Source organism: Mustela nigripes, chromosome 1 (assembly GCF_022355385.1).
Source record: "Mustela nigripes isolate SB6536 chromosome 1, MUSNIG.SB6536, whole genome shotgun sequence".
Classification (NCBI taxonomy): Eukaryota; Metazoa; Chordata; class Mammalia; order Carnivora; family Mustelidae; genus Mustela; species Mustela nigripes.
In genome coordinates this window covers 52,415,884-52,431,711 of record NC_081557.1, presented here as the reverse complement: position 1 = coordinate 52,431,711, position 15,828 = coordinate 52,415,884, and the positions used below count along the sequence as shown (strand labels likewise).

Below are 15,828 nucleotides of genomic sequence, written 5' to 3'. Positions count from 1 at the left end.
GCCAGGTGGCGGCGGCCCCAGGATGAGGGCGATGGCCCGGCTCCCTGTCCAGGCAAAAACCCACAGCAGGAAGGCCCTCCGTTTTCCCAGCCCCCCCCCGGGAGCCTCGGGGTGACCAGCCACTGGCCTATCCGCTGCACACGGGGCAGGTCTGGGCCGATTCGCCTCAGCTCCAGCTGTGGCCAGACACTGACCTTGGGCCGCTTCCACCTGACCGTGGGGCCCGGGGAGCCCTGATAGTACAGCGAGTCATCGGTGGCCGGGAAGTTGGGGTCCTCGAAGAGCACCTTCCTCCGCAGACAGGCCCGCTTCAGGGCAGAATAGTTCTGGTCCTCGTAGGGCTTCACACACGAGAACATGGTGGCCGCTGCCCCAGCAGGGGGGGGCGACACAAGGCAGCAGAGAGCGAGGCGGGCACGTGGGTGGCTCCTGAGGTACCTGGGACAACAGGAGGGTGAGAAGATCATCACTTACTGAGGAGACTGGAGGACCTGCGCCCATTGAGTCAGGGGAGCCTTGGGTAGTGGGCACCCTCCACCCTGTCGCTCAGGCCAGGAGCCGAGGCTCAGAGGCAGGGACAGACGCGGCTGCTACAAGCACGGCAGGGACAGGAACCGACTGACCAGACACCTCGTCCTGAATGCTCTCACTTCTGATGCTTGGAGGCAAGGTCAGCCTCCAGGCCAACAGGCCACAGGCTCAATCCCAAGGTGTTTGGGGCTCCAGGGCCGCACCCGCCTGCTCCTTCCCTTGTCCCCAAATCCCCCTACACCTCCTAGGGAAGAGTCTGACTCCTGGCTAACCCAGCAGCTCCCTGGCTGCCTTCGCAGGCACAGGAGAGCAGGGCCACTGCCTCCAAACGCCCCTCCTCCAGACCCTCCCCACTTCATCTAAAGGTGCGTTTCTGCCCCGTGGGGAGGGCGCCCCCCTGTGGCCATCGCTCACATTCATTTCCCCGCCAGCCCTCCAGCACTGCCTCCTTCACCCTGCTTCTGGAATAAACATCTCCTCATGGCTCCTTAATCCTACTGACCTAACCTCCCCGGAGGCCCAGATCCCTCACTCTGTAGCCTCCCAGTCTCCTACGCCAGACTCTCCCTGATGACTTCGCAGACTTCACCGAGTCTCACTCCCGTACAGTCTCAGAACAGTCTCATCCGGGCCCAGAGAGGCAGCGGCCCTGGTTGACACTCCCCCATCCCTGCCCTCCCTCTCCCTCTGGTCCTGGGGCACTGCACCAAGCTGTGTTCTGCTCACCTCCCCAGCCTCATGACCCCATACTCAGCCTGGACCTCTCTTCGGGTCCCCCAACCCCAATGAGGGCCCCCGGCACCCACGGGCACCGACCCCACGCTGAACTCCTCATCTCCCTCCACCCCTCCCACGGATTCCCATCCCAGGAAGCAGAACCGCAGATGCCCATTAGACCAGAGCCCCAAGACCAAGGTCGGCTTGGTTGGTTCCCCATGCACGTGCAGCCCCTGCACAGAGCCCAGAACAGAAGGAGGCTGTTCCTGTCAGCCGCCTCCCTGCAGCCCCCTTGGGCTGGCAGCCGTGTGCTAACCCAACACAAGGGACATGGGCTGGATGTGGCCAGGCAAGGCCTGGGAGGAGGGTTCAGGCTGGGGAACAGCAGCCGGCCTGCTCCTGAGAGGCCCTGACTGATGCTCAGACGGCCAGATGTCAGACCCACAGCCCCCGTATCTCAGACTCCGTCTGGGCTGCTGGCAGAGCTCCACACCCCTGAGTCTGCTGGTCCTGGGGTCTGCCCAGGGCAGCAAACTACCACCCCTCTGGGCCATAGGCCCTGGCTTCCCAGCCCCGATGAGGAAAACCAAAGTGAGGCAGGCTGGCTCCTGGGGTGAACACAGGTTTGAGAGCAAGTCTGATGTGGGTACCCGTCCCAACTGCACCTCTCACCTGCTGTGTGGCCTTAAACAGGTCACTGAACCTCTCAGCCCCCATTTCCTCAGCTCCACAGTAGGAACAACAACATGGCTTTAACTAAGTGGAAGATGTGTGATGATTAGCCCGAGGCTGAGAAGGCTGCTTGGCAGGCCAGAGGGAGGAGACTGAGAAGAGGAAACAAACCACCTTTCACTACCAAGAGAGAAGCTCCATCCCTCTGGCACCTGCCGGCACACCAGCTGGCAAGAGGGCCGTGTGCAGTATTTGCAAACAGTGCTGGCCAAGTCTTTCATTGTTCCCATTTTTCAGAAAAGAAAACTGAGGCTAAGTGAAGGGAGGAGCCTTGGCGGCGTCCCATGGCAGAGTCTGGAATTGAACCCACATCCTTTGGTGCCTTCATCTTGGCCCAGTGATCCTGCGGCACAGAGAAAGGCCCAACGCCACACACCCTGACTGAGCCAGCCTCACAGGAAGGGAAAGGGGAGGGATCTGACGGGGAAGGGAGAAGTAGGAAGGGCGGAAGGTGAGATGGGTGGTCAGTATGGGATCCGGATGGACAGCAGGGAAATCAGAGGGTTTGGGGTCTCTGCCTGGCGAGTGCCAAGGACACACGGCAACCTCACCTTCTGCCCCACATCTGTACCCAGCCTGCTCCGCTGCTGTGTGACCTCAGGCCATGCCTCGGCCAGGAAGGCCCAGAACCCGGCCCACACTCACCCAGCCTCCCAGTGTTAGAGGCCTGAGGGAAAGAGAAGAGGGGAGCCTCGAGAGAGCCAACCCCTGGGCTTCTGGCAAATGGCCAACCAGGAGAGTTATTAGCATCACAGTTTCCGGAAGGGCCTGCTCAGGAAGCAATTAAAGCTACAAGAATTAGATCAAGGAAGCTGAGAGCAGGATCCCAGAAATCAGCTCTAGCAACTCCATGTTCAGAGCCCAGAGGGCCTAGAGCTGGGGAGCAAGCTGCCGAGGTCACACAGTCAAGCTCCCAGAGAATAAGGGTTCTGGTGGCCTTCTAGACCACACCATGGTGAACGCTCCCAGAGAGGACAGAAAGGAGGTGGGGGAGGAGAGAGGAGAGCTTGGCTGGGCCCAGGCCAGGAGAACCGGGGCCAGGCCTGGCTGAAGGTCTGCCCCAGCTCGGCCATCTCACCAGCCGCACCCCTGCCAGTGAGGCTCCTGCTGGCCTACCGACGCCAGGTTCTTCTGGTCCCAGCCTTTGCACACATGGGTCCTCATGTCCTCCCACACCTTCTGAGGGCCCCAAGGTCATCTCCCTTTCCACCCACTGGGTCAACAAACCCACGAGGTCAGAGTCGAGAGCCTCTGAGCTTTGCCCTCTCCCTGTGCAGACATGAGCATTGAAGGCCGTGGACAAACCAAGAGTCAGGAGAGTCGGCTCCCAAACCCAGGGGCTCTTCTCTCTGGGCCTGAGCTGGGAGAACGGCGCTTCTGGTCTCTGGACATCTTCATACAGTGCGCAAGCCGGCATTAACAGGAAAGCCCAAGCGTCCCCACTGCCTTCAGCCTGTCCTGTTCCCTCAGTGCCTGCCCAGCTCACCCCACCCCTACCATTCATTCTGCATGCCAAGCTACAGCGCTAAAAGCTCCAGGCGGTTCACCTGTCACAGCTCAGCCCAAGGACCGCTCCCCTCCCCTCTCCCCCCCACAGTCCTGGAACCCCTGCGACACCCCCACATCGTCCTCTACCTGCACAGGACTCATCCATCCCTCCAGCCCAGCACACCCAGTTCCTCTGTGTCCCCCAAGGGTCCAACAATGGGGGGTAGATAAAGTCAATTTATACTGAAAGAGCCAACACAGGTGAAGGAGAAACCTCTTCTATGTGGCGGGGGCGGTGGGGGCGGGGGTGGCTCGAAGAGTGGCAGGGACCACCAAAGGTTTTAGTTTTCCATGTGGGAGCCACACCAGCCCTCAGGGCTCATGAAGGCAGGGCCTGCCCCCCTCCCGCCCACTCCCGCTGGCTGCATACTAGCCCATCTCCACACCCCTGCTGTCCCCAGGGGCATCACAGCCACCACCCTGGCTCCCACTGCAGCAGCCAGCTCTTCTCCGGATCTTGACAGAGCACTGGCTTTAGTTCCCAATGTCCTCTTATGCTGTGCGATCCTGGACAGGCCCCATCACCTCTCTGGTCTGTGTGGTCCTTGCCTGGAAGGAAGAGCTAACGAGCCAGGGACTCTGGGAGCATCAGAGGAGACGCGGCCGCACAGAATGCCCTGTATTCCCAAGGGAGGCCATTGCTGGCATCAGGGGTACCCCACTGCATTTCCACACTCCTGCCAGGAGGGCAATGACAACTCAAGGTCCCCATCCCCAAGGGACTTCATGGTCTAGTGTGGCCAAAAGACACAAGGCGGCAGGGAAAACGTCATTCAGAGATTCCGGCAAGAACGATGCCAGGAGGCCTTCACAGAGGCCAGGCCCCAGAAGCCGGCCATTCTTTAGGAGACAAAGGACACTCCAGACAGAGGGAACAGCTCAAGCCAAGTCTCAGTGGCAAGAAAGTGCAAGGTCACCCAGACCCAGCCTGGCATGGTGGGGCCCGCGGACCGAGCATGGGGCTGCTAAGTGGGCACAGAACAAGGGGAGCCCTCACCAGGGAGCTCAGAGCAACCAGTCTGGGACAGGCCAGTCAGACCTGAGCTCCAATCCTGACTGCACCACCCAGTGCTGTGCATCTTCAGGCAAGGCGTGAATCCCTCTGAGCAGCTCTCTGTCAGCCCTACCTGATTGTAGCTTTCCCAGGTGACTGGGAAAGAAAATGGCATCGGCCCAGGCCTGCCCTGCAATACTCTGTCCTCACCTTGGAAATGGTGTAGACCTGCCTCCAGGAGGCTGAAGCCTGGTCTGCTGTTCCTGGGCCAGCAGGAGGCGGTATGGACCGCCCAGCTGCGCACCGGGTGGGGTAAGGGCTCCTCTTGCCGGTCACACTGAGCCAGCGGCAGGACAGGACAGGGCTGTCGGCAAGGGGACTTCCCTGCATGATGCAGTCACCACAGCCAGGGAAGGACAAGAGAGAGTCTCATCCCATTTTATAGATGAGAACATCGAGACAAGTGTCCAAAATCTGCAGCCCATTGGCTGGATCCCAAGCTTCCAGACTCCCTCTCACACCGGGGCTTCCCAAGACAGGGCCTCGGATTAAAACCTGAGCATGTATTCTGATGTGGCAGTAAAGACATCAGAAAGAAAGCTCTGTTGCCCCTGTGGGGCTCTCTCTAGGACTCCCTCCGAGAGTGAGCTCAGTTCCATCTAACGGGCCCTGGTCCACCCGCTTGACAGGAGGAGAAGACCTCAGCAGACACCAGCGCCTGGCGGAAAGTGAAGGGTTTTTTCTGCTGTTTTTACTTTATCACCAGTGGCTTTGGACTTGTGGATAGTAATAATGACTTTCCATTTAGTAGACACACAGTTTCCTTTAAGAAATATTAAGGAAATTGGTGCGCCTGGGTGGCTCAGTGGGTTGAGCCTCTGCCTTCAGCTCCGGTCATGGTCTCAGGGTCCTGGGGTCGAGCCCCACATAAGGCTCTCTGCTCAGCAGGGAGCCTGCTTCCCTTCCTCTCTCTCTCTCTCTGCCTGCCTCTCTGCCGACTTGTGATCTCTGTCTGTCAAATGAATGGGTAAAATCTTTAAAAAAAAAAAAAAAGAAAGAAAGAAATATTAAGGAAAAAGGAAGTTGATTTAAAGAAAACTATGAAGTTCACAGTGGTGTGGGGGGAGGTGGGAGGTGGGGACCCGGAGCCCTGGAGGGCAGGGGACAGTTGAGGAAAAAGGAGGGTTGGGGGGAGTCGCACTGCAGTTAACAAGACACATCACACAGCTCTAATAACTTAGACAGTGTGGTACTGGGCACAGCAGAGACAAAGGACCAATGGAACAGAAGAGAACAGAATAAAGAGTCCAGAAAAAGGACCACAAGTAGGACACTTGATTTATGGCAAAGGAGACACCACAGTGCTCTGGGCCAAGGATGGTCTTCTCAATGAATGGTGCTGCATCGACTGGGTTATCCAGGTGGGAAAAGATTCATCTTAACCCTTGCCTCCCACTCTACACAAAAAACAATTCCACATAGATTTCAAAACTAACCAAAAGGATAAACGATAAAGCTTCTTGAAGAAAACATGAGAAAAAGAGCATGCCCATCTGGCCAAAGAAGAAGAAAAAACCCTCGACTTCACGAGTCATCAAAGAAATGCGACTTAAAACCACCACAAGAGGGGTGCCTAGCGGGCTCAGCTGGTAGAGCACGGGACCCTTGATCTCAGGGTCGTGCGTTCAAGCCCCATAAGGGCATGGAGCCTACCTAAAAAAATAATAAAATAAAATGCCGAGAAGACACCACTCCACCCTCACCAGAATGGCTACAGTGAAAACCACACGCACACAAGCCCTCCTTCGTGTACAGCTCTTCAGCACTGGTGGTGGAAGGTCTACACTGGTAAAACCACTTTGCCCAACCATCTGACCATATGTATTAAAGCTGAACAAATGCATAGTTAGCAGTTCTACTCCTCAGTATATACCGAACAGAAATGCACGCACACGAGGCACCTGGGTTAAGCGTCTGCTTTCAGCTCAGGTCATGATTCCGGGGTCCTGGGATTGAGCCCTCTAATGAGGGGCTCATCAGGCTCCCCGTCCAGCGGGGAGTCTGGTTCTCCCTCTCCCACTGCACAACCCCCACCCCAGCTCATGCCCTCTTTCTCTCTCTCTCACTCTAGCTCAAACAAATAAATAAAATCTTTAAAAAAAAAGAAGAAGAAGAAGAAGAAGAAAAAGAAAGAAAAGAAATGCATGCATATATTCACCAGAAAACATGTACAAGAACGTTTACCACAGGAGTGTTTGTCAAAGCTGAAAATTGGAAAAAAATACCCAATGTCCACCAATAAAAGACAGGATAAAGACGGTGTCACAGCAAAATAGTACCTGGCAACAAAAATGAGTGAATTACTGCCGCACACAGGGCCCGAGGTGGGCCTTACCAGGGTGACAGTCAAGAGAAGGAATACTGCTGCCCCATTCGCATAAAACTGAAAAGCAGGCATAACCCATTTGTGGTAAATACAAGGCAGGAAGGTGGCTGGCATTGGCAGCACTGACTGCCAGGGCCCGAGGGGCCTTCTGGAGATCTGAGAATCCAGCTTCTGGTGGTGGGTAGAGGCTGCCAGGCTGTGCTCACGCTGCTGGATGCCTGTGGTTTATGCGCTGTTCCACACGGCAGTCATGCTGTTCCACACGGCAGTTACACTTTCATAAAATGTTCAACCAAACAGCCAGCATGATGGCACTGGAAAGAAGGGCTGGCTGAATCGAGTGCTCCCGATCCTGCCAGTTCTGGGCCCCTTTCAAGCCAGACACTCCGTATCTGGAGGGTCCTGCCTGCCACCCACAGTGGGCCGAGCAGGGTGAAGAGCAGGGAGGGAGCCCCAATCCTGGCCTGGCCTTGGGACATACAGGCTGTGTGACCTTCTGCAGGCCTCATCCTCCTCCTTCCAGAATGTTGTGGTTTTGACACCAGGAGTGCTCTAGCCCAAAAGAGGGTCCCACAAGGTGAGGGTAGCACCCCCATACCCCAACCTGGGCACATGCCTCTAGGGTATCCTCTCTGAGAAGGGGGTGCAGCCAGGAACCCCAGGAGATATCCCTGTTGCTCAGGGCAAGGAGCTGGGCTGACCCAGAGTGGCAGCGGCGGGTAGGGAGGAGGTCATAGGTGAGGCTCACCGGAGCCTAGCACTGGTGCCCAACGCCAGCCAGGGACCGGGCTCCTTCTGAGGTGACGGAGAAGTGAGAAGGGTCTGAGCAGGTGAAGGACTAGAGACTCAACTGGCTGCCACATGGAGAATGCACTAGCAAAGTATGAGGCTAGAGCAGAAAAACCAGACAGCAGGCCACGGGACTTGAAATGACAGACTCCTGTGTAAACGGAGAGAAGGCAGCATCTAGAGCTTCATGAGAGGGAGACAACTCTCCTTGGTGAGAAGCCGGCTGTGGACGTGAAAGGGAGAACTTGGGAAGGCCTGCTGGGGGTCCCCCCTCTGAGCTGGGATTCCCCACATGCCATCGTGTAGGTGCCCATCGTGCAGCACGGGCCCGGCACAGAGGACGTCATCCAGTGCCAGCCGAAGGAGCCAGGGATGCCCCACACCCACAGCCCAGCCACCAGAGCCCCCCATCTCCCCTCCTCGGCCTCCCACTACACCCCACTCCAAGCAACAGGGCCCCCTCCCCTTCGCCGCATGGTCAAGGGCAGGCTGCACAGCTGCGTCTCATAATTCAGGGGACACAGACAATGCCAATGTGCAGATCTGTGCTGACAGCCATTCTGGGCTGGCCCTGAGCTGACAAGGAGGGTCAGAGCCTCACCGCTGTCTCAGGGGAGGCAAGGACAGACAGACATGACACAAACCATGAACTAAGCCAGACACTCAGCAGTCAGCACTCCCAGGGGGAAGGCATGATGTAGGCAGGTTTACAGGGATGGGAAGAACAGCGGTATCTCTTCAAGATGGAACCAGAGCAAACCAGAGCAGGGCTTGAAGACCAGGCCAGACCGGCAGGGGGCGGGCGAGCAGGACCCACTCAGTCCAGGTGGAGGGAAGGCAGGAGAGTGTGGAGGGAGAACTGAAAGTCCCCAGTGTAGAGCAGGGTTGGGGGTGGTGAGAAAAGCTGGCAGGACCAGCTCTGCTGGGCTGGGGCGCCAGAATGCCAGGCTTGGGCTCCTACTGAGGGCACAGGGTAGCCAAGGAGGGGCAGAGGGGTGAGACAGAGGGGTGGGTTCTGAGGAAAGGGGCTGAGGCCGTGGCTCAGGCAGGGACAGACCAGATGCCAGGGAGGGCCCTGGAAAGGGAGAGCCCCAGAGTTTGGTGACTGCCTGCTTGTCTGCGTGGCTTTGGCTCTGTCCATGTATGCCCCCCGCAGCCCACTCCCACCCCCCCCTTTCCCCCCCCCCCCCCCCCCCCCAGCTATCACTAGCCAGCTCGAGGTGTATCTCTGGGCTACCGTGGGTCCACTCTGGTCTCCTGTGTGTACTGGGTGCTGAGGAAAGCATGGTGGGTGGGGGAGGGAAAGTACATGAGGAGGGAGAGCTGGCCACAGTTCACGATCTGGTTCACAATCTGGTTCACGCTCCAGGTCACACTCCGGGCTCCAGCAGCAGCACCAGGGGGCCGGGCCCAGTGAGTCATTCCAGCCAACGCGCCAGGCGGCCTGGCACCAAGGCTGGGAAATCCTGTCTTTCTTCTCCACTCCCCTCCCCCACCGTTCCTGTATCCAATCCCGTCCCCACCCAGCTGCAGGGATCTTATGGAACACAGACACCCAAGCAAGTCGCCCAATGCTTGCAGCTGTGGACGGCCTGGAGAGAGCAGGGCCAGGCACGTGTGGGGCATAGGCCTCTCTCTGGTGCTAGGGCGATGAGGAACCCCCAGCAGGGCCCATGAGGGAAGAGCCAGCTTTGGGCTGGCTCTCTGTGTGGTCCCAGCTTTGTCCGAGGCCTCTGCCCCACAGCGAGTTGTTCCTCGCTGGGCCTTGGGTCCCCCCACAGGATGTCGTGAGGAGGCCGGGAATCTCGGCCAGCAGGCATAGCTGGGAGAGATACCTCCAAAAGGAGCATTCCAGCTGGGCCGAGGGCAGGGACAGGAAGAAGCTGGGACGGAGGAAGAAGCCACACTTACGCAGACAGGGGCTCTCCTGGGCAGGGGATGGGCTCCGGGCAGGGCAAGCGGCGAGCTCACCTGGTGTGGGCACTGAAGGTCACGCATCCCAAGACACCCAGGGCAGCTGGTCACTCTACACTGGAGCTCCAGACCCCAAACCACCTCCTGTGAGAAGGTGCTGGAGGGAGGGGCAGATGCAGCAGAGCCCACCCTCCCTTTCCCTCAACCCCCCCACCCCTCGCCAGGGGCTGCTTCCTGTCCAATTTGGGTGGGGGTGATGCTGGGAGGCTCTGCTCACAGGTACTGCTCACTCCCCACAAGGGAAACACCCTGACAAAGTGAGACCCCAGCAGGTTACTGAAGCCACCCCGACTCCACTGTGCTGTGTGACCGCAGGCAAGCCCCTACCCTCTCCGGTCTACAGGTTCTCCCTACTGAATGGTTGGGGAAGAGGACACTTCCTGCTTTTTTCAATATGCTGCGTTTGTCACCATGACAGCCTCTTTTCCTGCTTCCAGAACAGGCAGTCTGCTTCTAGCACCGTGTCCTCCAAGATGATTCAAGCTGGAAACCTGCTGGGCTGATACCCATTTCTCAGACAGGGAAACTGATGCTCAATTCCTAGCTGGAGCTCCTGCACAACCTCTGTACTATTTTCATTGCAGATGAAGTCGAGGGGCTCGGGAAGAGATGCGCTGGGGACCAAGCCAGGAGCCTGTCTCCTGTCAGAGCTCTGCTCTGCCTGACCCTTCACCCTTCCCTCAAGCAAAGACAGGGATGCCCTGCCCATCAGCCCCTGGGAGTTCACCTTCCAACCTTTTCCCACACCTGCCCCATGCCTGGTCAAGGGGCAGAGGAGTCGGTGGGGGTGGGGGGCTCTGCCGGGAGGTCAGCCCAGTGGAGGAGTGACACAATGCCGCTGGTACCAAGCCGGGAGATCTGTTCTAAAAGGGCATGGATTCAGGCAGACAGGGCATGAAAGGCTCACAGAGGAGGAGGCATTTAAGTGGGATCTCAAGTGGGGAGCTGTGATTTCAAGAGGTGGAAATGTAAAGTTAGGAGGAGGATGGAACATTCTGGAAGGAAGAAACCATTTAGGCAAGGCTGGAGGATGGGGTGCAGAGGAGAGGAAGAGGGAAGAGGGGGCTAGCAGAGGAACACTGCCACAGCCAAGTTACAACAGTTCGAAAGCCAGGCTGAGCCCTCGGGAGTGTGCGGTGAGACGATCCCAGCTCCTGCATGGCTCACAGCAAGGCGGGACCACGGGAAGGCCACGACGCCGGCAGACAGACCAGACTATAGAAAACAGCTGCTGAGACAAACGCAGGGCCCATAGGGCCATGGCCTTGGCTGTGAGGACAATATGGAGACCCACACTGCGGCGGGATCTGCAGCACGCAGGCCACTCTGGCTGAGGCTGTTCATGGGGCAGTAGGAAGCCCATGCCACCTTCTAGGATGGCAACCGCGTCCCCGAGGGGAGGTGGTCGGCAGCACCCGCAGCATCCGTGGATGGCTCGGCACCAGGTCACGTGCCCGCCCATGGCAACCTCCAATGCCCAGGCCGAGGACCAATCAGAGCCTTCAAATGTCCCCTCCACATCCTTACCCTCGTCCTCAGGTGAGGAGACAGTTACCCTTTTTGTGCCTCAGAGTTCTCGTCTATAAAACGAAGGTCTTCTGCTCTCCTGGACCAGTTCCCAAAACACCTCTACTCCAGGCAGGACTTAGCCTCACTGGCCTTACTGTACTCATCTGCAAAATGGGGCTCCTGCCAGGCCCCGGCCCTCACGGGGTGATGGTGGGGATCAGGAGACCCTGAACAGCATTGGGTTTGTTGAATGAATGTCTGCAGTGAGCTGTACACCATTCTGAAAGGCCTAACCTGTCAGGGGCAGGACAGGGTCTGATCACTGGGGCAACCCGTGGGGACAGGCCAACATGTTCCCCTCTTCCAAACAGCCCTGAACTCTGGCTGCCATGGTCTCAGGCTGGGCACTAGGGCCAGATGTGTAGCAGCCCCAGGCTCAGCCCACAAAAGCTCCTGGGCTGTTGGGGGGTGGGAGGGGGACTGACACAGGGTGACTGCCTGGGGCAAGCCAGTGGGTATCTGGCTTGCCCCAGGCAGCCATCTCAGAATGGCCTGCAATGAGCCTGTGTGGCAGGCTCACTAATGCCAACCCCCACCCCCCACCCCATATCAGTGTCCTAACTGCTGGAACTGGAGAATGTTCCCTTATACAGCAAAACAGACTTTGCAGATGTGATTAAGGGTCTTAAGTTGTGAGGATCATCCTGGTATATCCAGGCGGGCCCTCAATGTGATCACAGGTGTCCTTATACAAGGGAGGTAGAGGGAGATGTGACCCCAGAAGAGGACCAGAAACTGGAAGAGACAAGGAACAGTCACCCACAGAGCCTCCAGAAGGATCTGGCCTGCCAACACCATTTTAGTCCCCTAAGACAACTCAGACTGCTGACCTCCAAAACCCTAAGAGAATAAATTGGGTGTTGTTTTAAGCCACAGCGTTCACTGTTACAGCAGCTAGAGGAAACGAATACTGATCCTGGAGAAGATGTGGGTAGTCATGCGTGTGGCCTCACACCTCTTTCCCGCTCAAGGGAGTGAGTGCACAGCTTGCAAGGGAGGGTGAAGTTCTTACGCCCTGAACTGTTTCAACGTAAAACAAAGTCACCCCAGACTTCAGTGTCGCAGTTCCTACTGCTGGTCACAAACCACTCAGGGCGTGCCACACCCTGACCAGAATAAGTCGCCCAGTGTCAGGCAGCACCCAGTGGCAGGAGGGCTCTGTGTGGCACAGCGCAAGGCCCTGTGGCCATCCCTGAACACAGCCATTGAGGGATGGTGAGCACAGGCTTCATCTGCTCTGGCCGCTAGCCCCTTCTCCCGCAAGCCACGTGCCTCACTGTGGCAGAAAGCCACCCCAGCCCCAGCCACTGGCACCCTCATATCCCAGGGCAGGTACAGTGGGGAGCAGTAACTCAGGCCGGACAGCAAGCAAATGCTCACATTCCACTAGCTTCCTGTGTCCGAGCCTAAGGGCCGCCTTACTGGATTAGAATCCTAAAGGGACTTAGCCCAAGTTGCCTTTAGTAAGCAGGAAAAAGCAGGGCCCAAGGCCAAGGGAAGCCGGCAGCCTGACCCAGCCTGGCCTAACCAAATGCAATCCTGGAGTGCCACCATCAACTCAGGGAGGACAAGGGGCAGAAGAGCTCCCTGGGGGACTTGAGGGCTGGAGGGAAGGAGCCCATATTCTCATTTGAGAATATGGGAGCAGGGGAGGGAGGTGCGAAGACTAGCTGCAGATGAAAAGATTCCCCATCTGGACAGACAGACTCTCCATCTGTCTGTGCAGCCCCAAATGGGAAGCTGGAGAGCTGCTCTCAGTGGCTAGGGTAGCCCAAGGCCTGCTGCTGAGAGCTTTTTGTATGACTCTTTGGGGACAGAAGACTTTGGGAGGCCCAGGGACTTGGCTGGGTAGACAGACACAGGGCTTCTGAGCCCCTCATAGCTCTCCTCACTCCGTGAAGGGGGGAGGGGCAGGGGCACTTCTACTTCCAAGGGAGAAAACCCTTTTCTTATTACCCTTCTCCCAAAGTTGGCCCCTCTTTACTGTGGACAGTATCCCTCAGGGAAGAAGGCACTAAGTGATAGCAACAGTTAATTACAGTTGACCTTGAACAACAGTGGGGGCTGGGGTAGGCATTAGGGGTACCGATCCCCCCAGTCAAAAATCCACATATAACTTTTGATTCCCCCCAAAACTTTACTAACAGCCTACTGTTAACCAAAGCCTTACCAATAGCATAAACAGCTGATTAACACATATCTTGTTTGTCTGTAATCTTACAATAAACTAAGCTACAGAAAAGGGAATGTTATTAAGAAAATCATAGGGAGGAGAAAACACATTTAAAAGAAAACACAGTACTGTATTATAAAAAAATCCACATACAAGTGGACCCATGCAGTTCAAACCTATGTTGTTCAAGGATCAACTGTACTATTAATTATAATGGCTATCAAACACCAGTTTGCATACATACTTCAAGTGACACGATCTACCTTCATCACCACCATCCTGAGTCCCTATCATTAGGAAGCATTTATCCCTGGACACAGGCAAGGGCAGAGACAGTCTCAGAGAAGCCCGCACACAAGGCCAGGCCCTACAGGTAGGAGGTGGTGGAAAGAGGCTTTGAGGTGCCCTCGAGGGCTCCGAGAAGGCATCCTGTTCAGGGACCAGAGCTTCAGAGCTGTCCCGAAAGCCTGTGGGGGAAGGCAGAAGCAGCCCAAGGCCTGGAAGCAGGGTCCTGAATGTTACCCCAAGAGCTCACAGTCTTCCCACAGCCAACTTCCATCTCACTGACTTCCCCCAGTGGCGGCCCCATCTCAAAAGGGGCTCTCGACCCACACTCCCTCTGCACGGGGGTCCCTGTGCAGCCCTGGTGCATCCCCTCATTCGCAGCACCCCTGCAAGGGGAATGTCTATCAGAACCCCTTCTCCAGGCCAAACATAGCCCTGGGTGGGGGGCTGGGCAGAGGAGAGGCAGGGGAGTGGGGAGGGGGCCTCTGCCTGCTGAGTCCTCCTCCTCGCTGGCCCCCACAGTAACTCAACCATCACAAAGCCGAAGATGGGGGACAATTCTCAGATGCACATCAGACCATTTAACGACCACCCCCCCCCCACCCACCCAGGCCTTCTCCCTGGACCTGCAGTGCCCCGCCCTTTCTCTTCAGCTTGGTGAACTTTTCAGCCTTTGAGAACCAGCACCACTGTATCTTCAGGGTAGTCTCCGCCAGCTCCTAGGCAGGTTCCTGCCCTGGGGTTGACCCACATGCCCCACCAATCGAAGGGAGGCTCACTTGGCAATGACCCCACCTTACTGTCCTGGCACCCAGCTCTGGTCTGACCTTAAGCAGGCGCAGCTGGGTCCACCCGACCCAACCCAGTCTCCTCAGCCAGGAGCAGCAGCCAGACCTCCCCACCCCTACTCCAGGACTCTGGGGACCAGAGCAGGGACCAGGACCAAAAGATCCTGAGAGGTCTCAATCCTTTCAGGAAAACAGTGGTTTCCCTCACAAGGCCTCACACTGAGGGTGGGCTGAGCCCTACTCTCAAACCCCTCTCTTCCAGGAAGCCTACCCAAACCACCCACCCCAGGATATTAGGAATACTTGGCCTCAGCACTTCACTCTCCAACGCTAGTACAGGAAGAAGATTCTGACTCGAGAGCCAAGCTGACCCACCTTCAAATTCTGGCTTAGGAGCCCTGAGAAACAAGGTGGCTCACTGCCCCCTCGACCCTACCCTCCTCATCCCAGTGAGGGCCCTGGGGCTGAATCCCTCCAGGAAGTGAAACCTGGACAGACTTGGCACCTGTTCATGATCTGCTGTCCTACTTCAGCTGTGGACCCCAGGCAGGTCTCCCCAGGTCCCCAACTCTCAGGGGTAGGAGCAGGATCAGAGAAGCCCAAGATCCATTCTCTCCCAGATCTCCCCTCCTCCCCCGGTCCCCTCTTGACACATCCAAGCCCAGCAGCCCAGAAAGAAAGGCCGCCATCCAACCTGGCAGGAGGGTCGGGAAGGGAACTGGCCTTGGCCCTGCCCTTTCCCAAGCTTCCAGCGCCGGGGCTGGGGGGATATCCAGGTGGGGTTGCGGAACTGAACCCACCGAGGAAGGCTGGGAAAAGAACAGGAAAGGGTAATTGTGAGGAAGAGAAGCGACAGTCAAGTCGGGAAGGGTTAAACCTCAGCGCGTCGGAACTAAGAATCTGGCTCCGGAGCACCCACCGAGGAGGAGGTAAAAGAGGCCCCCGGCCGCGAGGTGGGGATGGCGGTGGGCAGGAGCCCTGGGGGCGGGGGAGGCTCGGGGAAACCCCCCGCCCCCGCCTGGGGCCTCAAGGCCCGCGCTCACCTCTTCCTCCCCTGCCTGCGGGATGCACACCCTCACACCGATTCGTGCTCACCGGGCACGCACCGGCCGGCGCTGCACCCGCACACACACCTCCGAAACACACACTAACACGCGCGCTCGCACACGCCTCCCTCAGCGCAGCGCCTCCTACCTGCCGCGCCGCCGCCGCTCGGGCAGGACTCGGACCGTGGGCGCCGCGCGAGCACGGGAACCCGGACTGCACGGGCCTCCGGCTCCGGCCGGGGATCCCTCCGGTGCTGGCCTGGGGCGGGGGCTCGAGCTCGGACTCCCCGGCCGCG

At 57.8% G+C, this 15,828-nt stretch overlaps 1 protein-coding gene across 4 annotated transcripts in view; it reads right to left on the bottom strand.

Moving 5' to 3' along the window:
* Nucleotides 1-15,828, bottom strand: part of CAPN5 (calpain 5) — a 52,818-nt gene that overhangs the window by 36,155 nt on the left and 835 nt on the right. For 2 of the 4 annotated variants that reach the window (XM_059411439.1, XM_059411458.1), the window contains exons 1-2: nt 15,530-15,627; nt 195-438 (exon numbers count right to left, since the gene is read on the bottom strand). In XM_059411439.1, coding sequence (XP_059267422.1) covers nt 195-359 — 165 coding nt within the window. In that variant the 5' untranslated portion in view covers nt 360-438; nt 15,530-15,627. Of the gene's footprint in view, nt 1-194; nt 439-15,529; nt 15,628-15,680; nt 15,823-15,828 lie in introns of those variants that run through there. The other 2 variants (XM_059411467.1, XM_059411449.1) reach the window with 2 other exon arrangements.